Here is a 26,849-nt window from a genome sequence, read left to right as displayed (position 1 = left end):
TATTAACAGGTTTGGTTACGTGAGGGATAATTCCACTGAACACGTACACCTAAGTAAGACACATACTTATTTATGGTACGGCGATACACATATTAATGTGATTTCCAAGAAAGGGCAGGATTTACATTAATGGTTTCTTAGAACTAACTATAATATTGTCCTTCCTACTTTTGCATGCACAGTACCCTCTGGTGGTCACACCTTGGGGTCTGTCTAATGAAGGTTTGTTACCTTCTTCACCTTGTACTTTCTCCTTTCCATTTATGTGCGCGTTCTGTCATTGTTTACCACTTCAGCAGTTTTGCTGTTTTACAAACTCAGCTAATTTAATCATTTAAGTTCTGCTTTGGGCACCGTGTTCCTTCTTCAGCCTCGATTTTGTGGCTAAACCTGAGTCTTATCACACGAGGCCCTTACAATTGAGCAATTCATCAATCCCTTCGGCTTACCATGTTACATATTTTGTGTTTTATACTCTTTTTTTTTTCAACCTTTTCACGCCTCGCACCTCAGCGGCGCCAACATGGCCGCCCGCCTCACGCGCCCCGCCCCGCCCGCCATGCTGCGCGGCGGGACCGTCGCCATGGCAACGCGCCCCTGACGTCATCGCTGCGCGCGCGGCGCCGTCGGCGCAGGCGCAGGGGGCGCGGCCGTGGCGGTGCGGGCTGGGAGCGGGCCGGGGGGGGGGGGGGGGCTGCTTTTTTGGGGGGATTTCTGCTTTTTTGGGGGATTTCTGCTTTTTGGGGAGGTCTGATTTGGGGAGATTTCTGCTTTTTTGGGGGGGTCTGTTTTTTTGGGGGGGGCTGGTGGTGTCTGCTTTTTGGGAGGGAGGGTCTGCTTTTTTGGGGGATTTCTACTTTTTTGGGGGGATTTCTGCTTTTTTTGGGGGATTTCTGCTTTTTTGGGGGGATTTCAGCTTTTTGGGGGGGGGGGGGATTTCTGCTTTTTGGGGAGGTCTGATTTGGGGAGATTTCTGCTTTTTTGGGGGGTCTGCTTTTTGGGGGGGGCTGGTGGTGTCTGCTTTTTTGGGGGGGATTTCTGCTTTTTTGGGGGGGATTTCTGCTTTTTGGGGGGGATTTCTGATTTCTTTGGGGGTTTTGCTCTTTTGTGGGCATCTACTTTTTGTGGGTTCTGCTGTTTTTTTTGGGGGGTTGCTTTTTTGGGGGAGGTCTGTTTTTTCCTGGGGGGTTCTTTTTTCACGGGGGGGGGGTTCTGCTCTTTTGGCAGGGATTCTGCTCCTTTTGGGGGGGGTTCTTTTTTGTGGGTTGCTTTTTTGGGGGAGTTCTGCTTTTTTCAGGGGGTTCTGCTTTTTTGGGGGGTCTTCTTTGGGGAGGGTCTTTTTTTTTAGGGGGGTTCTGCTATTTTTTGGGAGGGGCCTGCTTTTGGGGGGGGGGTCTGCTTTTTGGGGGATCTGCAGGAGGGTGTAGGTCAGGGGGAGATGCTGGGAAGTGAGAAGGAATTTAAGGGTCTGTGCTTCGGGCTGCCGCTGTTTTCAGTGCGGGGAGAGAAACCTCAGGGCTCAAACCACGTGAAAAACTTTCCCAAGCTATCCCAGGCAACTTGTATAATTTCATTACGTTTATATATATCATATATATTTATTTTATATTCCATGTTCTTGTACAATTCTTCCAGTAGTCGTGGTCCTGCGTTGCCTCTGAACCCCACCAGTAAGCGGCAGGAACGTGATTTTGGTAGGAAGCGACGTTCAGTTGAAATATTCGTCCCCAAACCCAAATCGTTCGAGTTCCCATCTAGTGAAGAACTAAATAACGAGTTTTTAAGCGAGCGGCAGGTTGGAATGGCAAGCTTTGGTGGCAGGGCTGGCGGAAAAAGTCCCCGGTGTTATTTCTTTCACGTGATGAGGCGTTTTGGGGCATAAAGGTAGTAAGTTGTCAAGGGAGCGTTGGGATGTACCGGCTGGCAGGAGGCTGCTTTACAGTCAGAAAATATTTCTGCCTCCCAGCGGGAGTGGGAATTTTCCCTAGAAAAGCTTCTCCCTTGCTTGGAGAAGACGGGAGCTTTGCCCCTTGTCTCTGCGGGATGTTACCTTTACAAAATGAGGCTGGGTTCTGTCCGTCTCCTTTCATCGGCACCTCGGTGGAGAAAACGGGTGCTGCCTCGCAGTGACGAGGTGCTGGTGCTGACAGCAGGATTCACTGGAGAAATATAAACGATTTGTACATGGTAAAAAGAATCTGTGCCCTTTTTTGTATTCACTAAACGACCCAAGGTCTAAAGGTAAAGCCAAATTATATAGTTTGTTTTGGGTTACTCATTTTTCTTTAATTGTATGCTGACTAAGAACCTTACTGTGTAAAAGCTGACAGATTCTGTCGTTCCTCTGTGTTTGCTGTTACAGGTCATGACGGCGGAACAGAGTCCGGCGACTTCCCTCATTGACAGGACCATCAAGATGAGGAAGGAGACGGAGGCCCGGAAGGTGGTCTTGGCCTGGGGACTCCTTAACGTGTCTGTTGCAGGCATGATATACACTGAAATGTGTGTTGATTGGCATATCCGACACAAACGAGCAAAGCATCCTGCTTTGCTCATCCCTAAATGTTTCTTTGGACCCAATTGCTGCTAAAAGGTAACTTACTGGTTTTCTTTTCAGGACTGGAAAACTCATAAGCTCCTATTACAACATAACATACTGGCCCCTCTGGTATATTGGTGAGTTGCTGCAGCGTTTAAATTAATTTTCAGGGTTCTCTTCTTTTTTTTTCTTTTCTTTTTTGTTTTCAGCTGTCACTTTTCTTGACAGAGATGTTATTTTTGAGCCAGCATTTTTCTTCTTTCTCTTCTTTCTCCTCTCCCCCCCCCTTCGCTCTCTCCCCTCTCTCCTTTTCCTTCTCTTTTCTTTGCACCCAAACTTTGTTTTTCCTCCGTGAAACTTTTGGGATCTTATCATTTTTTAGTGACAAGTAAAGAGTGACAACAGTTTTCTTACTTACATCTTGAAGGGCACAAAGAGCTCATTTGGTTCCTTAAGTCTGGCTAATGTGTCTAATGTTAAAGGCTTTGGATAACCCTGCAGATTTTACTGCTGTGTTACCTCGTGGTATACGTGGTGTTTCCCAATAATTAAAGTTTGTTTCAAGTGAGTAGACTCTAAGCTAGATGTATCAAATACAACTAGAGGATGAAAAGGAGCAAGAAGGGGAGAAAAATCATGAGACAAGTGGTGATTTGTCAGAAGGTATTTGAGAAAGTGTGAAACTGTTGCAGTAGTTTGTCCTTTTTGGGAAATAACCTTCCATTAAAAATAATATCTTTAGCAATATGGATTAATGTCAGTGTAGAAAGAAAAATTACCTCCGATGTTTCTTGTGTAAGAAGGTGAAGAAATCATACATCCTTGCCCAAGCTGGTACTTACCTGAAGCACCGATAATGACATATTTTTAATGAGCATATTCCTGTTTTTTCCAAGGCACGTGCTTGTATTATTCCCCGTGCTCAAACTACCCAGTATCGTAAAAGCTTCTGTGATTTTTCTAGAGCTTGCGCTTGCCTCTTTGTTCAGCCTGAACGCCTTATTTGATTTCTGGAGGTACTTCAAATACACGGTGGCACCAACGAGCTTGGTGATGAGCCCCGGACAGCAGACCCTGCTGGGGCTGCAGAATGCAGGTGGGTGTGATGAGCGTCTCTGGCTGCCTTTCTCTGGTGCCCGATTCTGTAGTGAAGTGAGTTCCGAACTACCCCGTCTGAGACGAGCAGTAAGCTCAGTTATCTGCAGCTTATTCAAACTCAGAACATCAAGTGGAAATTTGAATGTTTGTGAGAACTGGAGGGGAAATGCACGGTAAATAAAGGGGCAGGATAGCTGGCTGCTGAAGGACTGCAAAAAACTCAAGTATTGTGAGGCTGGACGAGGAATTAGTAACCTGTACGTGGGTCTGGGAGCAAGACACAGAGTGCAGGTTTATATTTAATTTTAATATCCCAGTTATATGACATGGGGTAAAGAACCAAATTAGAGGGACAGACAGGTGCCGGTGTGAAGTCTGAAAACGACAGCCTAGAGAGCAGTCGCTCAGAAAGGTGGTGAACACTACAGCAAATTTCTCAAGTCCAGCAGAACCTGACAAGGTAAATACAGCAGGAGCAGAATGCTAGTCCGGTGGTGTGGCCCTACAGAAGGGTACGTGGATGGCAGTAGTGCTGTATCACCACAGCTCACGGATCGTTTGCACGGATATGCGAAAACATTCCATATACTAAAGATGCGTAAAATATGCAGGTAGAGGAGCCGATGAAATAGGTTATGCAGGGTGCCTGGTAGCGTTAACTGAAACGTGAAATTGAGACCCGTGACCACAGCACAGTACAAATCCTGTAGTCTCAGCCTTCCTTTTTCTTCTGTCAGTGGCTTGACTGCAGAGTTTTGGGGGGTTCAGATCTTTCTAATGTTCCTTCTAGCACCTTTATAAAATTGCCTTACAATAGTATTATGTGCATGCATTTACAGGGAGGAGGGAGGTTTGTTGCTGTTGCATCCACAACAGTAATTCTGGTTTTTTTCCCTTTTGCAGCGGTACAGACAACTCCACCCCGTGAGCTGGCAGCAAAGAAAGTCCCTTCTTCGACGCCTTCTCCTCCGATCCAGGGGCAGAGCGTGCTGAGTTACAGCCCGTCCCGCTCCCCAAGCGCCAGCCCCAAGTTTGCGACCGGTTGTATCACAGGGTACAGCCCTCAGCTGCAGGCTCTGTCGAACAACAGCGCTTCCTACAGCAGTAACCTCACCTACTCGCCAGGCAGCAGCTACAGCAAGGTAACGAGCGAGGCAGCTCCAAAAGGTGAAGGTTGGATTTGCTCGTCGTGTCCTTGTGTTGTGCCATGGAAGGTGAACAGCAGGTAGCAGAGTTGTGCTGACGTGTGTGTGCTCCGCTTGTAAGGTGGATGTAAAATTGTCCCATCGGGATTTGTCCTCTTTCTCTGGTTTCTCTTTATTTTAGAGTAGCTGGTTTGTTTCAGGACAAAGCAAAAATAAGACACTAAAATGTAAATACAGAGCAGCTAAAAAGCAAGCGCAACTGAACAAGAGTCTCTTATATTAATGTAGTTTGCGAATCAAAGTGGAATTCTGTCCCATAGACACAACTGTCTGCTTTCCTTTGCCAAAGATGTCCAGCTTCAGCCCATCTCCTAGTGGATCGCCGCACCCCGCGAGTATCGGACCGATGGAAGGCGGAGGGCTGAGGTCTCGGTACCGCTCCTCACCCATTCTGTATAATTCTCCTACTGGCAAAGAAGACTACATGACAGACCTCAAGTCACTGGACACCTTCCTTCGAAGCGAAGAAGAGAAACAGCACCGAGTTCAGCTGGGTAAATAAACAGAACGATTTGATCCGAAAAGCTTGGCAGTGAAGGTGTTGCTTGGATGCAAGAGGTGCTTTTGCAGATGGAGAAAGTTGTGAAGGACTCCAGCAGAAAGCACTAGAAACTAAACCCAGCTCATGTGTGGTATCACCTGTGAACCTGGTAAAGGTTGAAAAGTTTAGTCTTCTACTGGATAATTAAGACATGAGGTAGAACGCCGTAATTTCTACACGTCCCTACGGCTTAGGAGCTTCGGAAAGTTTGCTCCAACTCCTTATGTCCCGTTGTAAAGGATCTAAAATCCTTCGTATGGGTGGGATAAGTGCTGCTGAGCGGAGCATTGGGCTTCATCGAAGTGTGTGCTGATGGGTTATGTCGGAGCGTGGGTTGGCTGGGGGGGACCACGACAAAAAGCTTTATCACCTCGATGAGAGGTGTATCTTGGGGAGAAGGCATTGCAGATAAAGAGTGAATTACCTGCAGGCGGTTCTTGTCCTGGACAGGGACAATGCTTATCGTGATAAAGAATGAAATCGGTGTTTAGGCAAACTTGCTTCGGTGTGTGTGTGTTCAGGGTAATTCGTGTCTGTTTCTCTAACCAAAGCCTTGCTACGCTGACCTATTTACTGCCTGTGCTGTTGCTTCCAGAGTTACTTGGCCATAATTGTACATGCATGGTTCGTTTCAGGAAGTTCGGATTCCAGCTCTCCTTCCAGCAGCCCAACGTTTTGGAACTACAGCCGTTCCATGGGAGACTACGTGCAGATTCTGAGAAAGTTCCAGTATCAGCTGGCTTGCAGGTCCCAGGCTCCATCAGCACACAAAGATGAAGCTGATCTGAGCTCGAAACAGGCTGCAGAAGAGGTAAATTCAGCAGCGAGGTAGCCAAGGGAAAGGAACAGGTCTAAAATAAACAGCTTCATCCAACAGTTTGGATTTGAGCTGTATCAGAAATGCTGGAGAGAGATAGAGAAATCCTGTAGCATTTAACCCATCGTCATACAGCTTGTAAGTTCCGTGTCACTGTAAAGGGACATTTCAAATTTTGAGTTGTCGTTGAAAAATGATTTCTTCCTTGGAAAGCAAGGAGTGCTCTGGATAAAATATATTTGTGACGTAAAAATTGACTTGAAGTGGATCTGTATTCTCTATATCTGAAGGATATAAAACATTCTCCTTCACACTTGAGTCTCAAAGAAGTCTGATTTGAAGAAGTAACATTTATGTCTTCAATTAAATTTGATCAATTTTTTTATTATTTTTTTTTACCTAAACCTAATGCAGCTTCCTAATTTGAATACCTTTCAAATCTATCCTACAGTTTAGACCAATGTTATCTTAGCAGAACTGAGAGCTTAAAAATTATTTTGGACTCCTGCACGGGCATTGTCCCGTGAATAAAGAGCAGGAGTGTAGTATTTAAGCTGCTGTAGAAGTCATGATGCAGCCAGCAGACACATGAATTTGGGAACATGTGATTTGAATTACGTGCTGTAGTTAGTACGAGAGAATATTTTAGCCCCTAGAAACTCCTTTGGTGTTACCGTATAATAATGTCTTTTCGATAGGTTTGGGCGCGGGTGACGATGAATCGACAGCTACTTGATCACATGGATTCCTGGACCGCTAAGTTCAGAAACGTAAGTCCTGTCCCCGAGGACTGCGTGGCTTTTAAAAACAGGCAGAGAGGAGTGGAAAAGTGCCTCCACCTCCCCTGTGCGCCTAGGGCGGCGGGAGGAATTGCGCCCTCTCTTTGGGGACTGGGGTGGGCTTGTGCAAGGAGATAATGACAGCACGGTTGCAAGAAGGGAGTACTGAGATGTGTTTGCAACCTGACCTAGGTGCTTTGTGGCCTGGAAATTATGCGGTTGTAAAGTTTAGCCTCCTTCAAATGACAAGCAGAAAAAAAAAAGCATCTTAGATAGGAGAACATTTGTTTTTCCTTTTGGGAGCTCAGATGGCTGAGTTAATGTTTCTGCAGCGTTTCAAACTTGTTCTCCTCGGCTCAAAGCACGGAAAATTCCAACCCAAAAGTTGATTTTTTCTGACAATCCTGAGCAGTGTAATGAAAATAAAAGCTAAAAATCTTGATCTTATCACTAGGACCTGCTATAGCAGAGATTTAGTTGCACACGATGGCAATGTAATTAGTAAATCCAACTTTGAATCCCCTGTGGTCATTAACATCTTTCAAGTATGTGGGTTTGCTTATTTAAAAGAAAAATAGTAACGAGGTGGGTGAAAAGTAAAGGCTTGTGTGAGATCCTTACCAGATTCCTGAGCATCTTTTCAAAAAAGTAGGGCCAGCTTGCTTTGCTTCCCGAATCCTGTCACGTACAAGTACCACGTGGGGTGGTCATCAGCTCCTTGTTTTCCTGAAACCGGTTTGAGAGGGAGTTGACCCATCTAAGTATAAATTATCTTTATGGACGAAGGGCTGTGCTCCGTAATGCCCCTTTCCTCATTGTTCAGAAAAGCTTTATCTGGGACTTGCTAGAGATTTGTTTGCCTAACTCCTTTACATTGATTTTTCTGGCCTTTTAGAAGGTATTAGTCATTTAAGTTCAGCCTAAGTTGGCATTCTAATTTACTTGCTGTGCTCCTTGGTTGGTTTCAGTGTTCCTGTTGGTAAGCGTTTTTGTGATTGTAACAATGAGTAGGGTGTAAGCTGAGGGTTTGGGGTTTTTTTTTAGGGTATTCTCATTGCTTCCGAGCTTTTGACTTTTCATTTTTCTTTCCTAGTGGATTAATGAAACTATTCTCGTGCCGCTTGTCCAAGAGATCGAGTCTGTGAGCACTCAGCTGAGAAGAATGGGGTGTCCGGAGCTGCAGATCGGAGGTAGGATGCAGCAGGAGCTTTGGGGTTCTCGTTGGTGGCTGATGGCGGGACGCTCCATAGCTGGGGCATCGAATGGGTGCCATTTAAATTCAGTCTGCTGGAGGCTACTGTTCCATTTCCATTGTGTGTTGGTGTGGGCTTGTTTCACATCATTAATTTCATTAAGCTGGAAAGAAAGGTTCTTCGAAGGACTTCTGGAAATACTGATGAAGGCATGGTGATTTTTGTCTCGTGTAAAATTCATAAACCTCTTTTTTTTTTTCCCCCCTAAACTTACTCCTCAGGATCAAATTATCATCCATTATTGTACATTAAACTGTCAGAAAACATTTTAAGGATAGATGTGCTGTAAGCTCTGTTTCCAGTACTACGTGCTTTTCCAAACCCTTCCTTAAAATTAGCTGCTTTCTGAAAGAACTACTTGGGTAAAATTCTGATAAGCTAGAGCTCTTCTTCGTTTGACGGTACAATTCTGAGGGGACTTCTCTCGTCACTTCAATTTGATATCCCCTTCAGCAAGAAGAGGCTTCGATCTGCTGCCTTTAAATGAAACCCGCTTTTTGTGGGCCGGCTGTGGTGTCTGCTGAAGAGCTGCCTCTGTTGTGATGCCTGGGGAAAACTGATCGCCTCCACCTGGTTGCTCTCCCTGTGCCCTTCAAGGTGGATGTTGGTTCTTCGTAGCTTTTACCTGCTGTAATGTAAAGCAGATGTCCGCTACTTCGCTGCCCTTGAACGGAGCGTTTAGGGTGCTGCGTCACGTGTTAAGTATTTCTAGGACTTCAAATACTGGGCCAGAAAGGAGAGCTCTTTGTATCGAGGCCTGTAAGGGTGGCTGCTGATGGGTGCTGCCTGTTCTCGTGTTGCAGAAGCCAGCATCAGCAGCCTGAAGCAGGCAGCGCTCGTCAAAGCTCCGCTCATTCCGACCCTGAACGCTATCGTGCAGTACCTGGATCTCACACCCAACCAGGAATACCTGGTCGAAAGGATCAAAGGTGCGTGGTGTCGCTGTGCTAACGTTAAAAGACTTCAGTTACTGCAGTCAGGCGCTGCTGGTGTGGGACGCTGATGTCTGAACATCTCAGCTGAAGCGCCGCAGGGATGAGAGCTGCTTTTAAGTGGGAGAGACGTCTTCACAGCCTTCTATTTTTATAGCAACATCATGATGCAGGGCTTGGATGTAGCTGTTTTTAATATTTTTAAAAGCTTTGTCTTGTGTTCCTCCTGTGTGCTGGGGTTGTAAAGTGCAGGACTTAATCCCTTCGTTAATTACAAAAAAAAAATTGTCCTGTAAATTTGCTCCCCCTACGTTTATATCTTTACAAGCATTTCATTAGTTGTTTTTTTTCCTATTTTGTATGCTGTAAATATGCTTGAAGTCCCTGAAACTAGCATAGAGTACCGCTCCCGTATGCTTTACCCCCGGTAACTGAATAAATCTTGTTGCTTTCAGAGCTTTCTCAGGGCGGATGCATGAGTTCCTTCCGATGGAACAGAGGAGGGGATTTCAAAGGCCGTAAGTGGGACACTGACCTGCCCACCGACTCTGCTGTAAGTTTTTGAAGACAACTCTGTACAGCTGCTTAAAGTGGGTTGCCTGTCAGCATCGGTTTTGGAGGTGGTGGCCAGTAAGTCTTTGGAGGAACTCGGTAAAAATCCTGTTTGCATCACCACACAGATAATCCCATTGTAGTCAGTGAGATTACATGGGGAATAATACAAATGGGATTAGACGTTGTGTTTGTTGCAAAAATGCAATTGAGTATCTTAATCTTAGGCCAGCCTCTTTCTTAAACTCATCTGAAAGAATCTGAGATAACTGGGGAGCAGCCTGACAGGTAGGGGTCTTGCTGGGGCAGTTCTCTTGCTATATGTAAAAACAAGAAGCAAACTTTGTGCCTTAACTAAATCTAGTGATTTCTAACGCAAGAGAAAGCTTGCACCTTGTTCTCACTTTATTTACTGTAATGGACAAGGGAAAAATGGAGATTGGGTGGCATGTCTGCTCCTTGATTCCATATTTTTGGAGAAATTTGAAGATACTGCGTATTTTACTTGAGACTTACAGGGGTGCTTATCCCATTAATCTGAAAGGTCAGGATAACATGACCTACGTGTAAACAATGACTTGAAAAGCCAACTTAAATTAATTAATAAATACTAAAACCACAGAACAATCCAGGAAGTAGAAACAGGCCTTGCAGTGTGAGCCTTCAGTTAAACTCTGTATTTGAAAGTAGAGTTAGTGATTTTTTTTTTCCCCCACTGTATATGGATATTCAGTTACTTGGGAGAATATACAATGGGAAATCTGAATGTCAGAACTTTACAACTTGCTGACAAAGATGTCATGAAATTCAGCTGCTGGAAGCCAAACTTGGACAAAATCAGCCTTGAAATAGGATTTACTTTTCTCGTTGTGAAGATGATTAAATATTTGATTGTGACTGGCTGCTGAGCAACTCTTAAGAGCAAGCCGAACAGCTTGGAAGTGTTTAAAGATCCCGAGACAGAGTATCACACCCTCAAATTCAGTCTTTTATCAAAACCAGGTAAGATAGGTAGTATTGGGCAGTATAATAAACTTCTAGATAAGGTCATGCTGTAGATAACACAGAAAGTATCAATTACAGAGTAATTTGGTCACATTGCCCACGTAAAATGTTGAGAATTGGGTTAAAACATGCAGAACGTGCAGCGTTCTCGCTGTTGGGTACTCAGATATTCTTCCTAGGACTTTATTCCAAAATCTTGGCATAGTAAGGCTCATGGGCATCTCGGGTTTCTCCAATTATGTTTGTTTTGCCTGCTTTGAGCAAAAAGGAGAAATTTGCTAGATAAGGGGTAGTGTTTGCAAAACTGCAGATTAATTGCTTAATTAATCTGCTCTTCTAAGCCAAATCCTTGCAGCTAGAAGAAAACCCATCTCTGAAGCAGATGGCTTGTAGTTTGTGGCCCAGATATGCCACATAATGAGATCCGTGACTTTGCCAAATTCTGCGAGACGCCAGGATAAAGTTCCTCGCGTGTGAGCTGAGCTCCTGACATCCAGCATCAGTTCGTCACGTCGTGCCTGACGCTGTTTCCTTTACTAGAAAAAAATAAGCTTGTCTTCACCCCAGCGGCAGGCTTGGGCCACTGAAATGGTGCTTAAATGGTCCTAAACAGCGGGGTTAAGTCAGTGTTGCAACCAGGGGCTATCAAGTGCCTGAGATAAGGGAAAGAAAGGCGAGGTATCGAGGTATCGTAGCACTCTGCCTCTCTCAGGACACTAAGTGCGATCTGTTTGTGTTTACCCAGATCATTATGCACGTGTTCTGCACTTACCTTGACTCCAGGCTGCCCCCTCACCCCAAGTATCCCGATGGCAAAACCTTCACTTCCCAGCACTTCATTCAGACGCCAGATAAACCAGGTACTGGCATTTGCGGAGCGCTCGCTAAACTTGCCGCTCGGACCGTGACAGCACCCTTGAAATCCCCTTTTTTTCTCTTAAACTTTTCATTCGCAGACACTTCGAATGAAAACGTGTTTTGCATCTACCAAAGCAGCATCAACCCACCCCACTACGAGCTGATCTACCAGCGCCACGTCTACAACCTGCCCAAGGTACGATGGTCGTAGTGTTTTCCTGCTGTCAGAGGGGTGTCAGCAGATCGGCTTTTCTTCCTCTTGTTTTCAGGTGTTTTTGGGAACTAGCTGCACGTTGACTGTTTGCATTCTCAGTGCAGAAAGCAGACGTTAGCTTGGTCCTTGGTCACTACGTTGTACTTGGTCTGGTATTAAATAATACCTGTAATACCTATTTTAAGGTTCATAAGTACCTAGGCAGTAGCTCCTTGTTGTTTTTTTTATTTTTTATTTTAGAATAAGTCATCCAAAAAAAAAAAAAGCCATGTAATCTGTGAAGTGCATCATCATCACTGCCTGGTGCTTGTCTGTAGGAATTCTGGGGGAAAGCTTTCAGCTTCAGAATGAAAAGAGTGAGATGGTACAAATTTTGATGTTTATATTGAGCCCTGGCTGTAGCTTGGATCTCTGCTTTCTGAGTGTTTGGGGATAACACTCCAGCCAAAAAGCGCTTTTTTTTTTTCTGAGATTTGCCTGGTGGAAAGAAGTAAAGCATTAAGGCCAAAAGCCCAACGACACACGCTGCGGTGCCATTTTGTGATGTCCGTATCGATGCTGCTTCCTGTCTGAAGTTATTGGTGGGATTCCTCATCAGTGACTCGATTTCTCACCCCTTTTCTCTTTCCGTGGACCCAGGGCAGAAACAACATGTTCCACACCTTGCTCATGTTTCTGTACATCATAAAGACAAAAGAATCCGGGATGCTTGGGTGAGTACCCGGCGCCGCCGTCGTGCTGTGGGCGAGACGCCGGGTGTCCTGTTGGAAGTGCCTCGTCTGAAGGCACCTCGAGCTGAAATCGCTCCAATATTAATGATAGTAAAATCAGCTCATTTGAAATAACAGCTTTTAAATAAAATTAGGTACGTTTTATTTGTGGGAGAAGGTGGCGGGGGGAAGGTTTTGTGCTTTTCTCGGTCTTGTGCTGCTGGAAAATGTAGTTGAGCCCGTGCCAGGGAGCCGTGGCCTCGCCCAGCAGCCAGACTGCTGCTTTCTGGCCTGAGGTGCTCCTCTGTTTAAATCGGGGACAAATACTGCTGTCGTGCCATAACCTCTTGTTTTTGGCAAAATAAGTCGTGTTTGGAATATACACTGAAAGCCACGGGGGGAAATAAAAGCGGCGTCCTGACTTGCCCTCTGTTCAGAGCTCTTTGTTCTGGAAGTGCCCTGCTTGCTGCAGGGCAGGGCGCGATCCCTGCCGGTGCGGTGGAAGGCCGAACCGTGGAAGCGGCAGCTTTTTTGTTTCTGTAACGGACGTCTGGTTTGAACAGGCGCTTTTATTTACTCGCATTTGATTGCGATAACTTTGTTTCTGCAGGCGTGTAAATCTTGGCTTGTCGGGAGTCAACGTCCTGTGGATTTTCGGAGAATAACAACAACTCTGGCGGGATTCCAGGCCAGAAGAGCGATGATCTGATCTGGCTTCTCCGGCAAGAGCAGGATTGTTATGTCGCTGACTTGAATACAGACGGCCTCTGAAACGAGATAATTCAGGCTCTGCTTTGTGGGCAGAGGGGAAGCGTTTGTAATTCCTCCGCGGGTTTTGTGAACGTATTCTTTAAAATGTTTTGCTGTTGCAGTGCTCCTACATACGAATCCCAGGCGGGTTTTCTCTTTCCAGCCCTTCGCCTGAGCGAGTCCTGCTTCGCAGGCCCTTTGCTGTTTGTGTTGCTTGTACCGTTCCCTGCCAGATCCGTTTTTGTTGCTATTTTTAAGGATGATAAGAAAAAACATTAATTTTTATCCCTGACTGCTGCTCAAATTGGGTGCCGTGACCCTGCCAGTTGTGTCAGGTCTCTGTGTTGCGGATGGAAAGGAAAGAGAAAACCGTGCCGCTTTCAGTATGTAAGGTGTTTTTTAAAATATATTTTTATTTTTATAAGCAAAATAAGCGTGCCAGGCACATGTGACTGTCTTGTGAGCTATGAAACACTGTGGGCATCTTGAGAACAACCGCGACATTACCCTGCCTTTGCTTTTTAATTTTTTAAATTATTTATTTTTTTTTTAGCCTCTCATCGGCTTTTCTGCTAGTAACTTCTCCTGGGGGCCATACAGCCTGGCACGCAGCTTCAGCATCTCGCTGTGAGACCAGGCCGTGTAAACCCAGCCCCGCTTTGGAATGGACCTTTTGGGGAAAAACACTAGCCTTTGTTTCAAAGAAGGGGTCCTGGAATATTTGCCAAAAAAAAAAAAAAAAACTTTTTTACGTGGGAATGGGGGAGAATCTGTTTGGAGCTCTGGCAAAGCAGGGTTTGAGAAGCGTACATAGTTTGTTATTTTTATAAACAGGGATAAAAATTCATTGCTGTTTGGTTTTTGTGGGCTTAAGGCAAGGATGTCGCCTCGTTTCCCTCTCTGTCTCAGCGACCGACCGACCCCGGTGTTACTGTAAACTGCCAAAAAAAAACATTTTGTATGGGGAGGAGGGAGAATTACACGGGCCTGTCACTGGAGCCAAGCGTACCGCGTTTTGTTACGAAAATATATTTTTGTACCCTGTTTTTCGGGTTGCCTTTGTTGTGCCAGCCTACGTCACGCGCTGACCCAGAAGGGGAACTGGAATTGGTGGTGGGCTCAGGGCAGGCGCCGGATTTCTGGCACGAGCCAAACCCAAGAGCTGCCTGCTCCTCGTGCCTCTGCCCCCCGGGGAGATGCAGATTTTTCCCCGGTGACTGACAACAAAAGGGCTCATTTGGTTCCTGGATTAATTGGGTTCACCTTATCGAACAGCTCTTTGGGTTTTTCCTGTGCTTCAGCATCACTAATTTAATTAATTGGGATTTGCACAAACACTACCGAGGAGGAACAGTCAAGCTCTCAGCGCTCCGTTACTATCACATGCTAAAGCCTCCTTCTCTGCAGATTTTATTTATTTTTTTTTTTTTACCAAAAAATGGATGTTTGTCAAGAAAAGCCTGCTCTCTGCTCTGCCAGGGGCTGTCCCCAGCTCAGCAAGGGACACCCCCAGGGGCCTGGCCCCAAGAAACCTCACAACCCGCGTGCTGCCCCTGGGTCCTGCGTGCTCTTGGGGTCCTGTGCACCCCAAAAAAACAAGCACCCTGGTCCCTGTGAACCCCACTGCACCCTGGTTCCTGTGTGCCACGCTCCCCCCGCGCCCCAATGCAGCGTGCACCCCGATAATCCCTGCACCCTGCTCTCTGCGCACCCCAGTTCCCGTGCTCCTGATGCATTGTGCACCCCATTCCCTGCGCATCGTAGGTACCCGTGGATCCCAATTCCTGGGTACCCCAATACACCGTGTGCTCCGGTCCCTGTGCGCCCTGATGTCCTGTGCACCCCAAGGACACCACACAGCACCCTGTGCACCCCAGTAATTCTTGCACCCCATTCCCATGCATCCCAGATCCCCCTGTACCTGCATCCCCTGTGCACCCCAATATATCACACACCCCGATACGCTGCACACCCCATCCCCATGCACCCTGCTTCCTATGCACCCCAATACGCTGCAGCCCCCTGCACCCCGCATCTGCCACGCACCCCGATAAGCCATGCCCCCCATCCCCATACAACCCCCATCCCAGTACACCGTGCACCCCAGTAAACCACACACCCCATTCCCAAGCACCCTTGTGCCCTGTGCACCCCGATTCACTGTGGACCCCATTCCCATGCACCCCTATTCCCTGTGCACCCCAATAAACCATGCACCCCATTCCTATGCACCCTGGTGCTCTGCATACCTTGATAATTGTGGACCCCATGCACCCCCATCCCCTGTGCACCCCAATAAGCTGTGCACCCCATTCCCAAGCACCCTTGTGCCCTGTGTACCCTGATACATCATGAACCCCATTCCCATGCACCCCCATCCCCTGTGCACCCCGATAAACCTCGCACCCCATTCCTAAGCACCCTTGGTGCCCTGCACACCCTGATAATCATGGACCCCATTCCCATGCATCCTCAGTCCCTGTGCACCCCAATAAACCGTGTACCCCATTCCTATGCACCCTGGTGCTCTGCACACCCTGATAATCGTGGACCCCGTACCCATGCGTTCCCAACCCCTGTGCACCCCAATAAACCTCACACCCCACTCCCAAGCCCCCTTGTGCCCTGCACACCCTGATAATCGTGGACCCCGTACCCAAGCACCCTTGTGCCCTGTGCACCCCGATACACTGTGGACCCCATTCCTATGCGCCCTCAACCCCTGTGCACCCCAATAAATCATGCACCCCATTCCTATGCACCCTGGTGCCCTGCATACCTTGATAATCGTGTGACCCCTGTGTGCACCCCCATGCACCCCCCCTGTGCACCCCAATAAACCGTGCACCCCAGGTGCCCCGCACACCCTGATAATCATGGACCCCATTCCCATGCACCCTCATCCCCTGTGCACCCCGATAAGCTGCGCACCCCATTCCCAAGCACCCTTGTGCCCTGTGCACCCCCGATACATCACGGACCCCACTCCCATGCACCCCCATCCCCTGTGCCCCCCGAGTAAACCTCTCACCCCATTCCCATGCACCCTTGTGCCCTGCACACCCTGATAATCATGGACCCCATTCCCATGCATCCTCAACCCTGTGCACCCCAATAAACCGTGTACCCCATTCCTGTGCACCCTGGTGCCCTGCACACCCTAATAATCTGTGGACCCCGTTCCTATGCGTTCCCAACCCCTGTGCACCCCAATAAACCTCAACCACAAAGCCCCCTTGTGCTCTACCCATCGTGGACCCCGTACCCATGCACCCTAGTGCCCTGTGCACCCTGATATATCATGGACCCCACTCCCATGCACCCTCAACCCCTGTGCACCCCAATAAACCATGCACCCCATTCCCATGCACCCTGGTGCCCTGCACACCCTGATAATCGTGGATCCCGTGACCCCCATCCCCTGTGCACCCCCAATAAACCACGCACCCCATTCCCATGCACCCCTCCCTGTGCACCCCAATAAACCGTGCACCCCAGGTGATATATCATGGACCCCATTCCCATGCATCCCCTATCCCCTAAGTGCGCCCCAATAAACCCTCGCACCCCACTGGACCCCATTGCGTGCCCCCCCATCCCCTGCGCCCCCCAATAAACCTCGCACCCCATCCCCACGCACCCTGGTGCCCTGCACGCCCCGATAATCGTGGCCCCCGTGCACCCCCATCCCCTGCGCGCCCCATTCCCGTGCCCCCCCCCCCTCCTCCCCCCCCCCCAGGTGCTGCAGCCCCGGCCCCTCCCGGGGGCGGCTCCCGGGGGCGCGCCCGGCGCATGCCCGGCGCCGGCCGTTAAATGCCGCCGGGCGGGGGGGCTCCGGTACTGCCGCCCCCCCCCCTCCCCGGTACCGCTGCCCCCCCCCCCCCCTCTCTTCCCCCCCCATGGCCACCGAGAGCGAGCCCGGGCGGCGCCGCCGCTGCTGCACGCAGGATGCGCTGGGTGAGCGGTGCTGGGTGTCCCCCCCCCCCTTACCCCCCCAAAACCCCCCTGGGGGGTCCTCACCCTGGTGTGGGGTCCCCCCCTTACCCCCTGTGGGGTCCTCACCCTGCTGTAGGGTCCCCCCCTCACCCCCCCTGGGGGGTCCTCACCCTGGTGTGGGGTCCCCCCATACCAGGTCCTCACCCCATTGCGGGATCCCCCCCCCCCCCCCCCCTTACACCCTCCTCGTGGGTGTCCCATCCTCACCCCACTCCGGGAACCCCCCCCTTAGCCCCTTGTGGGGTCCTCACCCCACTGCAGGATCCCCCCCCCCCTTACCCCTTGTGGGGGGTCCTGTCCTCACCCTGCTCCGGGATCCCCCCCTTGTGGGGTCCTCACCCCGTTGCAGGATCCCCCCCCCCCCTCCTTGCCCTGCCGTGGGTGTCCCATCCTCACCCCACTCTGGGATTCCCCCTTACCCCCTTGTGGGGTCCTCCCCCCACTGCAGGATCCCCCCCTTATCGCCTTGTGGGGTCTTCACCCCACTTAGGGATCCCCCCCCCCCCCCCATTGCTCCCCTGGGGGCATCCCGTCTCCACCCCTCTCCAGGGATCCCCCCTTACCCCCTTGTGGGGTCCTCACCCCACTGCAGGATCTCCCCCTACCCCTCTGTGGGGGTCCCCACTTACCCCCTTATGAGGTCTTCACCCCACTCTGGGATCCCGCCTTACACCCCCTCTTTTGGGGTCCTTGTCTCACCCCGCTGCAGGATCCCCCCTTACTCCCTTGTGGGGGTCCTGTTATCCGGGATCCCCCCCTTTTGGGGTCCTTACCCCTCTCCAGGATCCCCGTTTACTCCCCTTGTGGGGGTCCCATCCTCACCCTGCTCCGGGATCCCCCCTTACCCCTCCTGTGGGGTCCTTACCCCTCTCCAGGATCCCCGTTTACACCCCCTCGTGGGGCTCCTGTTCTCTTCCCACTGCAGGGTCTCCCCTTACCCCCTTGTGGGGTCCTTGTCCCACTGCAGGACTCCCCTTTACCCCCTCCCGTGGGGGGTCCCATCCTCCCCGTGCTCTGGAATCCCCCCTTACGTCCCCCTTTGGGGTCCCATCCTCACCCCACTGCGGGATCCCCCCCCTTACACCCTCCTTGTGGGTGTCCCATCCTCACCCCACTCTGGGATCCCCCCACTGGGGGGGCTCCCCTGTGGCTTCCCCCCCCCCCATGGGGTTTGGGGACCTCCAGCCCAGCCCCCCGGGCTTCCCACGCTGCAGCCCCCCGTCAGGCTGCAGCCCCGGCGTGACTCCGACCCCGTTCCCTTCCCCCAAGACGTCCCCAAGCCCCCCGAGCCCCGTGCCGACGGTGACGCCCTGCGCCGGGGCTCCCTCTGCGACCACCGCTGCGCTGCCATCAACAACGTGCAGGGGGACCTGGGCGACCTGGGCTACCACCAGCACCGGCCCCGCGGCCACGCAGGTAGGGCTGTGCTGGGTTTTGGGGTGCTGGGGGGGGGTTGGGGGGGTGGTCCCACGCCCCCTGATGCCCCCGCCTCGCCCGCAGCCGTGTCCCCGCCGCCCTGCTGCCAGCAGCACTCGGAGGAGGTCTGCGAGAGCTGCGTGGTGAAAACCACCCTGACGGCCGAGAACGTGGTGGAGGCCAACAAGCTCTCCAACAACTACAAGGTGGGCGCCCGTCCCGGGGGTGGGGGGGAGGCACCCTTGGGTGCCCCCGTATGGCTGCGCGGGGCTTTCCTTACCCTTCCCTCCTCCCCAAAAATCCCTCTCTGCAGTTCGGCTTCAAGAAGTGGAAGAGCCACGTGACGGCGCGGCCCTGGGAGGACCGCTCGGAGATCGTCAAGGAGCTCTACTCCGACCTCAACGTCATCCGGGGCTCCGGAGGTGGGTGGCCTCGGGGCGTCCCCTCGGCAGCACGGGTTTGGGATGGAGGAGCTGGTGCAGGTGACGGTGGTCCCATCCGGCTTGTGTCCCCCCCCCGCCCCCTCCTGCAGGGTCCACGGTGACGTTTGGGAACGTCCTCTACCTGCTGCTCTTCGGCTGGTGGCTCTCGCTGCTCTACGTCCTCGTGGCCGCTCTGATGTTTGTCACCGTCGTGGGGGCTCCCTATGGTGAGTCCCGAATCGGGGAACCCCCCCCACAGGAAGGATTTGGGGAGCCACGGAGGTCTGATGGGGCTGGAATCCCCAACGGGCTGAACCTCTGGGTCCCACGCCGTGGGGTGGCCCCGTGGCTGGGGGGGGGGGACGGGGACACGTGTCCCCAGCAGAGCTGACGCTTGTGTCCCCGCAGGGCGGCTCTGCTGGGACCTGGCCGGGTATTTCCTCTGGCCCTTCGGCAAAGTGATCCAGAAAGCAGAGGTAACGGCGTGCCCCGCGTTTGGGGCCTGATTGGGGTGGCCACGGCGCCCCCAAACTGGACCCTGACTTCCCTTCCCCATCTCCCCCAGGCCCCCAAATCCCGCCGGGCGCTGGGTGCCTGCGAGGCTGGCGCGGAGGCGAGTGGCACGGGGGAGAGCTCAGCCCTGCTCGGTGGCCCCGTGCCCCGCTGCTGGCGCCCACGCTGCTGGGCTGACGAAGGATACTGGGTGAGCCCCCGTGTTGGCCCCGATAACACCCCCCCCTCCTGGGCTCAGGGACAGCGGGGGTCCCCGTTGTGGCAGGGATGGCACCCACGGGTGGCCTCCGCTGCCCTGGGGTGGGTGCTTTGGTGGCAGACCCTAAATGCCTGTCCCAGCAGCGTGCCGGCACCGTGGCGTGGCTGTGCTTGGGGTACCCCGTGCTGGCGCTGGCCCACGGGCTGGTGTGCGTCGCCGCCTGGCTCCTCGTCTTCCTCATCCCCGTGGCCAAGCTGAGCGCCCGCACGGCCGCCCGCGTCCTGCTGCTGCCCCCGGAGCGGGTGCACGTCCGGCGCCTGAGGATGGTGGGTGCCGTTTGGGACGGGTTTTGGGGTGGGGAGGGCTGCCCGGAGCGGTGTCACCGACCTGACCCTCTGCAGACGGAGGTGCCGCTGGACGCGGAGGTGATCCTGTGCTGCTACCGCGCCGTCAACCCCTACTATTACAAATACGCCGTGGACGGCATCAACGTCTTCGCTGTCAGTATCCTTTCCTGTCCCGGGGGGGGGGGGTGACCCCAAATCCCACCCCAGCTGGGCCGTGTCCTTGACCGAGCACCCCAGACCTGCTGCCGCTGGTGCTGGTGACGCTGGTGCTGGGCTACGTGGACAGCCACAACCTCCTGACGAGCTCTCCCGTCAAGTTCACGCTGGCGCTGCTCTCCATCATGCCCCTCTCCTACTACATCGGGATGGCCATCGCCAGGTGAGCGGGGGGACACGGGGACGTCCCCCGTAAGGTGGGGACACCCCACGGCCCCTCTGACGTCCTCCTCCCCCCCGTCTCCAGCATCTCGGCCCAGAGCAACTTTGCGGTGGGCGCGGTGGTGAACGCCACGTTCGGCTCCATCACGGAGCTCACCTTCTACATCACGGCCCTCATCAAGGGCTCGCGCGAGGGCAACCGCTGCTACGCCGAGATCGTCAAGTCGGCGCTGACGGGGACGCTGGTGGGCTGCGTCCTCTTCGTCCCGGTGAGGCCCCGCGAGCGCCCGGTCCCTGCCGTGCCTGGCAGCCGGGTGGGCTGAGCGCTGATGGATTTTTTTGGGGGTGTTTCTTCCATCCCGAAGGGTTTGTGCATGGTGATAGGAGGCATCCGGCACCAGGAGCAGCGCTTCAACAGCCGCTCGGCGGGCGTCAGCTCGGCCTTGCTCTTCCTCTCCGTCGGAGGTGAGTTGGGGACAGGGCTGTCCCCAGGCTCGGTGGGGTGCCACCGGCGTGGGTGCCCACCCCGTGTCCCTCTGTCCCCGCAGGCGTCTTTGCCCCGACGCTCTTCTCCAAGGTGTACGGGAAGCTGGTGTGCGGCGAGTGCCACAACGTCACCCAGAACCCGCTGGGCCACTACCTCTGCCACAACTGTCACTTTGACCTGGTGAGCAGGGCCACCGGCGTGGGGGGGGGACACGCTCTGAACCCACCCGGCTCCAGCTTTGGGGCCGGGCGGTGGCAGCGGGGCTGTCCCGAGCCCCGTGTCCTCACCGATGTTCTTCATCTGCAGATGGAGAACAACGGCACCCTCTACTACAGCCACGTCCAGTGAGTAGGGCCGGGGGGGGGGGACAGGTCTGTCCTCGCTGGGGTGGCACCTCCTGGTTGGGCTTTGGCTCCTCTCCTGGAGCTGCCCCGCATCCCTCCTGGGGCTGGTGTCCCTCTGCGCCACCCCAGGGAGGGTCTGATCCTGCACCTGCATCCCCAGCTGGTGCAGGGATGCCCCAGGGTCTCTGAGCCAGACCCTGGCGGTGCTGAGCACCCCCATCCCACAGGCCCCTGGTGTACACCGTGTCCCTCCTGCTCCCCGCCGCGTACCTCATCGGCCTCTTCTTCACCCTGAAAACTCACTCGCACATCTACGACATCCACATCAGCGACTGTCACAGTGAGTGTCCCCACCACGCGATGCCCGGCCTCGCGGATGGCTGTCCAACCGCCCCAGGGTGTCCAACCCAGTCTCTTCTCTTCCCCCAGTGCCCGGCCACCACCACAGCGCCGTGGTCCACTGGTCCCGCTGGCGGGCCCTGGTCATCCTCCTGCTCTCCACCCTCTGCATGTCGGCCTGCGCCGACCTGGCCACGGAGCACATCAGCCCCATCCTCACCAACTCCACCATCTCCCAGGTGAGCGTGGGGAAGGTGACGAGCCTCCTTTGGGTGGCTCTGAGGACTGTAGATGGTTCCTCCAGCCCAGGAACCTGCTATGAGCCCCAAAATCTGGGGGGGGGGGGGGAAGATGCTGAGATGCTCCATGCGTTGGGGAGATGTGGCTGCCCAGGGCTCAGATATGGTCAGGATCCGACCATGCGCTGACACCTCTTTTTTTTTCCTGCAGTACTTCATCGGTGTCACCGTGCTGGCGATGGTGCCTGAGCTGCCGGAGATAGTCAACGGCATCCAGTTTGCCCTGCAGAACAACCTGAGCTTGAGGTGAGCGCATGGATTTTGGGGTGTCCTCTTCCAGTGCAGCCCCCGTGCCCCGTCCCAGCCCCGTAGCGCTGCCAGCGATGGGCTGCCCTGCTCCATGGTGCCAGCAGGGCGGATGCCTGCAGGTATGGGCTCTAAAGTGGGTTTAAAACCACGAGGAATGGGGCCAGAACCAGGTTCTGCTCCACAATTTGGTTTCCTGAGGTTGGCTCTGTCCTCACCCCAAGCTGAGCTCCCAGGGGCTGCCAGAGACCTGGTGCTCGACCCCTCTAACCCCTCTGTCCTCCCAGCATCGAGATCGGGAACTGCATCGCCGTCCAGGTCTGCATGCTCCAGATCCCCATCCTGGTGCTCTTCACCATCTTCTACGTGAGTAGCCCCGGGTGTCCTCCCCTGGTGGGGCTGGGGACGCAGCACCCCATGGCAGCTGTCCCCCCCCATCCCTCCAGTGACGGGGAAGTGGGTTCAGATGTCTCCTACCTCGGCTGATGCTGTCCCCAGCCCTGGGGACTTGTGGTGGAGGGGACGCAAAGGGTGACCCGCAAACTGGTGTGGGGCCGTGCTGGTTGACCATAAACACAAACACCAAAAAAAAAAAACCTCTGCTTCGCAGCCGACCAACTTCACGCTCGTCTTCAGCGACCTCCACGTCTACGCCAGCATGTTCAGCGTGGTGCTCATGAACTACATCTTCATGGATGGCAAATGCGACTACTTCCAAGGTAACCGCTGGCCCACGGGGCTGCCGCGGGCCTTGGTGCACCCGCCTTCCCTGTGACAACGGGGTGGGGGGCTTCTGGAGCCACCTCTGGGGGTCACCACTTGTCGCTGCTCCAAGCCCAGCGTGGCGGTGACTTAACCAGGACTTCAAAAGGCCGCATAAATCCCTTACAGCGTGCGCCAGAAGGCCTTAAACCACCCCAGAAGGCCTTAAAAGCAAGCTCCCTCTCTGCTGCAGGCAGTAACGACCCCATCCCGCTCCGTCTCCCTAGGCACGGTGCTGGTGATGGTCTACTTCATCCTCCTGGCCGTGTATTTCTTCGCCCCGTCGCCCAGCGGCTGCTGAGGCCTGGACATGGCTGCCTCCACGTTGGGCCGGCGCCCGCCGGGGCGTTATCCGGCGTCTCAGGGACTTGGCCGGGCTGGTTTGGGGTTTTGGAGGCGTTGTTTGAAGCCGAAGCTCCTGCTGCTGTCTGGTTGTTTTTTTTTTCTCCCCCCCTGTGGGGTACAAATGGAGCTGCAGTGATGGGGAAGGTGGTGGCAACGGGATCGCTCCTGAAACTCCCAAACCGAGGAGCCTGAAGGCCCGAACACTTCACAGAAGCATTCCTGGATGATGTCTACATGGCTGGGAGGGAAATCGTCCTCGGGGAGGGTCTGGAAGGACATTTCTGGGTGGTCTCGAGGATGGACCCCTCCCCGGGACGTGTTGCACTGGGAGAAGGTGCCTGAGAAGAGCCTCTCGCCCTTCGGGCCGGGGTGATCCCGGCTTCCCTGTGGCCTGGGGGATCACGCAGGGCTCCTTGATGGTACCAGAAACACACCAAACGGTTTTTTGCAGCTGTTTTGTCATTAAAGCAGTTTTGTACGAATCAGAAACAAGCTCCCCGCTCCTTAATGAGCCGTCGGTCGCCTGTCTGGACCCCTCCGCGCCCACCAGCGAGGTTAGTGGTGCTCTTGGGGTGATGGCAGCTTGGTGCCCACCGGGGCTGCCCCCAGGACCCCCGGGGTTGGGGGGCATCAAGATCCTGCTCATCCATCACCCGTCATGGTGATCACCCGCTGTGTGATGGGTGAAGAGCCACCAGGACCTCCTGATGGCTGCGTGACCGCCCTGGGTCCCTGCTCGGAGGCTTTAAAACTGGTCAGGGCCACTCCAGGCTCTGAGCCGCTTCCCCTTGGTGCCGCGTGGGGTGAGAGGCGGCGGCACCGTGACGGGGTCTCCTTCCTCTGAAGGGGAACGCCAGCAGCTGAGGTGAGAGGTACGAAGCAGGTAACTTGGGCAGGTTGATAATCAGAGCTTGGAAGGGGGGGAAAACCCCACCGCCCAAATGCTCCTTCTTCCCTCTCGTCCCCTTGTAGCTCCCCAGGGACGTACGTACCCCGCACAAGAAGCGGGAGGGGAGCAGCGCTCGCTGCATGCAACGCGTGCAGGACTCAAAGGTCCTGCAGCAAAAGGAGAAAAGGGGCCAGAAACAGCCTGAAGGGGGGCGGGCAGCAGCCCAGGGTCCCTCTGCTCTGCTCCTTTGTGGTTGGAGATGCTGCTCTGAGCTCTTCCTTTTCCCGGTATAGCATCAGTGTGGACGATCCTGCTGTCTTTAAAGATATTAATGTGATGTTTGGGAAGGCTCCTGTTGAGTATAGAGTTGGCTGGTGGCAGCAGATGGACTCGAGCATGGGGTAGGGTATGGGACTTCATAAAAGGAGAAGTGGGATGGGAGGGCAGAAGCTGACAGCAGCGGGTAGATTCTCCTGTGTCTCATCTGAGACCAACCTGAATGCGTGCCCCTGGCTGAGCAGTGACTGTGGGGTGCTGTGGGGATGCCCCCAAAGACCTCACATCTCCCTGAGCTGCTCTGCCAGCTGCTGGCAGCAGAGGGAAGCCATGGGGTGACGGCAGCAGGGCTGGCTGGTGAACCCCCTTCTGACACGGCTTTTTCCCTAGGTGCATCCTGTCCCCATCCCGGGAAGCCTCAGGGGTGCTCTCACCTCCTCTTCTTCCACCAGTTCCAGCAGAGGAGCCGAATCCCTTCCTTCTCTCTCGGGTCCTGCTCCGGCAGAGGCAGGATCGCTCTGCTTGTTGCTTGTAAGTATGGTGTTGGGCGAAGGGAATCCCTCTTCAGAGGGAGCAGGGTGTATTTGGGCACAGCCTGGGCTGAAGGTGCAGGGACCCAAAGCAGGAGCTGGAGGGGGGGGGGGGGGTTGAAAAAAGCCTGGAGCCGTTTCTCTTTTTAAGCCCTGTCCCAGCACGAAGCCTCTGCATGAAGCTCCTGTGGTGCCCCAGTGGCCTCTGCTGGAGGCTGGAGCAGGAGCTCTTGGAGGGGATGGCCCAGCCCTGAGCACATCAAGGATGGTGCTGTGAGCTGCTGGGCAGGACCCTGGTTAGTCACCCCTGTCGTCACCCTTGATTTGGAGCAAAGATGATGTGATGGTGTTAGTGGTGTCAGGCTGGAGCTAGGCTGAGGCTGGACACATCCTGGACACATTCCCTGTGCTGCCACAGCAGGCACCGGTGGCGTTCTGCTCCCCGCAGCCCCATGTCTGTGATCCCCCTGGAGCACAGAGGACAAGGAGCCAGCTTGAGCTTAAGTCACTTTTAAGGAGTCAGCTTGAGCAGAGAGCCAGGCTGGGAGGATTTTAATAACCCTTTGTGAAGATGGAATCCTTCTTTAAGGTAGGGAGGGGAAAAACCAGGAGCTGTGTAATCAGGCTGGTTCAGTAACTCAGCCCCAGCTCACCTGCAGGCTACAGGACAAAGATTCAGTGCAGGCATCCAGTCCTGGGGGCTGAAAGCCCCCGAGCTCAGGCTAGAAGAGGGAGCTGGAGAAGGTCACCTTGCCCACCATGGTCCCAAAAGCTTACTCCAGAAGAGGACACAGCCCAGGGGCAGGAGGGCAGGGTTGAGTCCTGCCCTTGCTGCTCATTGTTTCCCAAACCCCAGAGCTGGGCAGGGGCTGCAGAGCTGCCAGGAAAACACTCAGCAGTGGTGCTCACCTTGCAGCTGTTTTGTGCTGGGGCTGGAAAAAAAACAGCAGGACTGGGGCCAAATCTGCACGCAAGAACTGGAAGGGTTTAACGCTGGGGCTTGTGAATAAGAAAGCTGGGTGCACCCTAAGCTGGGGGGTCAGGCTCGGGCAGTTGCAGGTCAGGTTAATGAGGTGAAGTCAAGGCCAGGGTTTGTTTCGACACGAATGCTGTCTACTGAAACCCTGCAGAATCTAACGGAAACTAAAACCTTGCAGAACCTAACCTTGGTCTTAGCTGACAGAAGGGGAAGGGATTAGGAAAAGCTGGTTTGGGTTTTGCTGCCCCTTTTTAAAAGAAAAAAGGGGGGGCACTTAAAAATGAGCTTTGAAGGAGAAGGAGTTTGCACAAACCTGGTGCCAGTGGAGGAGGGCTGCTGAGTGTCACAGCACATAGCACACAGCAAGGGACAGACCCCTGTCCCTTCTCCTGCTGGGGCAGAGAGGAACACTGCTTGTGGCATGAGAGCTGTTCCCTCACTCTTCTTTTTTTTTTTTAATGCTATGTTTCCTGGAAGGCCTAACATCCCCTGCCCCCAGAAGAACAAAAAGTGAACAAGGGACTGCTCCAACACAGGGGAGGGAGGAGCCCAAAAAGCTCCCAGGTAGGCGGTGGAGAATCAGATGGTGGAAGCCAGGTGGGGGGTTCAGGGGGAACCTGAACCAGGGAACAGCGCAGAGCCTGGCCCCGTCTTCGTGCAGCTCCCTGCAGGTCTGAGGGGGAGCCCCCCCCAGAGCTGCTCCCCCCCCCAGCACCCTGAGTAAACTACACGGTAGTCCGTTAAGTGGCAACCTTTAACCAGTCTTCCAAGCAACCCTTTCAATATGAAAAGGCGAAGAACACAGCCGCAGGCGCTTCAAATCGACGCA

General features: G+C 53.5%; 2 protein-coding genes across 7 annotated transcripts; both read left to right on the top strand.

The window, feature by feature from the left end:
- Positions 1 to 580: 580 nt before the first annotated feature.
- On the top strand, positions 581 to 14,297 carry TMEM209 (transmembrane protein 209). 5 transcript variants are annotated; one of them, XM_048062563.2, is made up of 16 exons: positions 581 to 658; positions 1,636 to 1,694; positions 2,363 to 2,502; positions 2,618 to 2,676; positions 3,504 to 3,635; positions 4,541 to 4,779; positions 5,132 to 5,336; positions 6,019 to 6,194; positions 6,899 to 6,970; positions 8,073 to 8,169; positions 9,036 to 9,161; positions 9,620 to 9,717; positions 11,467 to 11,581; positions 11,678 to 11,775; positions 12,433 to 12,506; positions 13,114 to 14,297. In XM_048062563.2, exons 3-16 carry the CDS (start codon positions 2,366 to 2,368, stop codon positions 13,166 to 13,168), a joined length of 1,683 nt encoding a protein of 560 aa, XP_047918520.1. In that variant the 5' UTR covers positions 581 to 658; positions 1,636 to 1,694; positions 2,363 to 2,365; the 3' UTR covers positions 13,169 to 14,297. The 5 variants fall into 5 exon arrangements, 4 of the variants coding, with proteins under 4 accessions (XP_047918520.1, XP_047918521.1, XP_013040959.2 ...); XM_048062564.2 differs by having other exon boundaries at positions 608 to 658; positions 1,639 to 1,694; XM_013185505.3 differs by lacking the exon at positions 581 to 658 and having other exon boundaries at positions 1,392 to 1,694.
- Positions 14,298 to 17,112: 2,815 nt separating this feature from the next.
- On the top strand, positions 17,113 to 23,838 carry LOC106038693 (uncharacterized). 2 transcript variants are annotated; one of them, XM_048062599.2, is made up of 20 exons: positions 17,113 to 17,210; positions 18,519 to 18,665; positions 18,750 to 18,871; positions 18,979 to 19,087; positions 19,198 to 19,314; positions 19,496 to 19,563; positions 19,653 to 19,790; positions 19,940 to 20,125; positions 20,201 to 20,303; positions 20,384 to 20,525; positions 20,610 to 20,793; positions 20,890 to 20,989; positions 21,073 to 21,191; positions 21,318 to 21,355; positions 21,583 to 21,695; positions 21,785 to 21,933; positions 22,145 to 22,239; positions 22,527 to 22,605; positions 22,850 to 22,958; positions 23,229 to 23,838. In XM_048062599.2, the coding sequence occupies exons 1-20, from the start codon at positions 17,153 to 17,155 to the stop codon at positions 23,300 to 23,302; spliced, it is 2,250 nt and encodes a 749-aa protein (XP_047918556.2). In that variant the 5' UTR covers positions 17,113 to 17,152; the 3' UTR covers positions 23,303 to 23,838. The 2 variants fall into 2 exon arrangements, with proteins under 2 accessions (XP_047918556.2, XP_066852964.1); XM_066996863.1 differs by having other exon boundaries at positions 17,135 to 17,210; positions 19,943 to 20,125.
- The last annotated feature ends 3,011 nt before the right edge of the window (positions 23,839 to 26,849 follow it).

Source organism: Anser cygnoides, chromosome 1 (assembly GCF_040182565.1).
Source record: "Anser cygnoides isolate HZ-2024a breed goose chromosome 1, Taihu_goose_T2T_genome, whole genome shotgun sequence".
Lineage (NCBI taxonomy): Eukaryota > Metazoa > Chordata > Aves > Anseriformes > Anatidae > Anser > Anser cygnoides.
This window is presented reverse-complemented; position numbering and strand designations above follow the sequence as displayed.

Excerpts from the sequence above, each read along its gene's own strand:
- TMEM209 (XM_048062563.2), top strand. The coding sequence starts at position 2,366 with ATGACGGCGGAACAGAGTCCGGCGACTTCCCTCATTGACAGGACCATC. Across the intron at positions 4,780-5,131 it reads CAGGCAGCAGCTACAGCAAG|ATGTCCAGCTTCAGCCCATC; the intron begins GTAACGAGCGAG and ends CCTTTGCCAAAG. Across the intron at positions 9,162-9,619 it reads CCTGGTCGAAAGGATCAAAG|AGCTTTCTCAGGGCGGATGC; the intron begins GTGCGTGGTGTC and ends TGTTGCTTTCAG.
- LOC106038693 (XM_048062599.2), top strand. The coding sequence starts at position 17,153 with ATGGCCACCGAGAGCGAGCCCGGGCGGCGCCGCCGCTGCTGCACGCAG. Across the intron at positions 18,872-18,978 it reads AGCTCTCCAACAACTACAAG|TTCGGCTTCAAGAAGTGGAA; the intron begins GTGGGCGCCCGT and ends CCCTCTCTGCAG. Across the intron at positions 21,356-21,582 it reads CTCTACTACAGCCACGTCCA|GCCCCTGGTGTACACCGTGT; the intron begins GTGAGTAGGGCC and ends CCCATCCCACAG.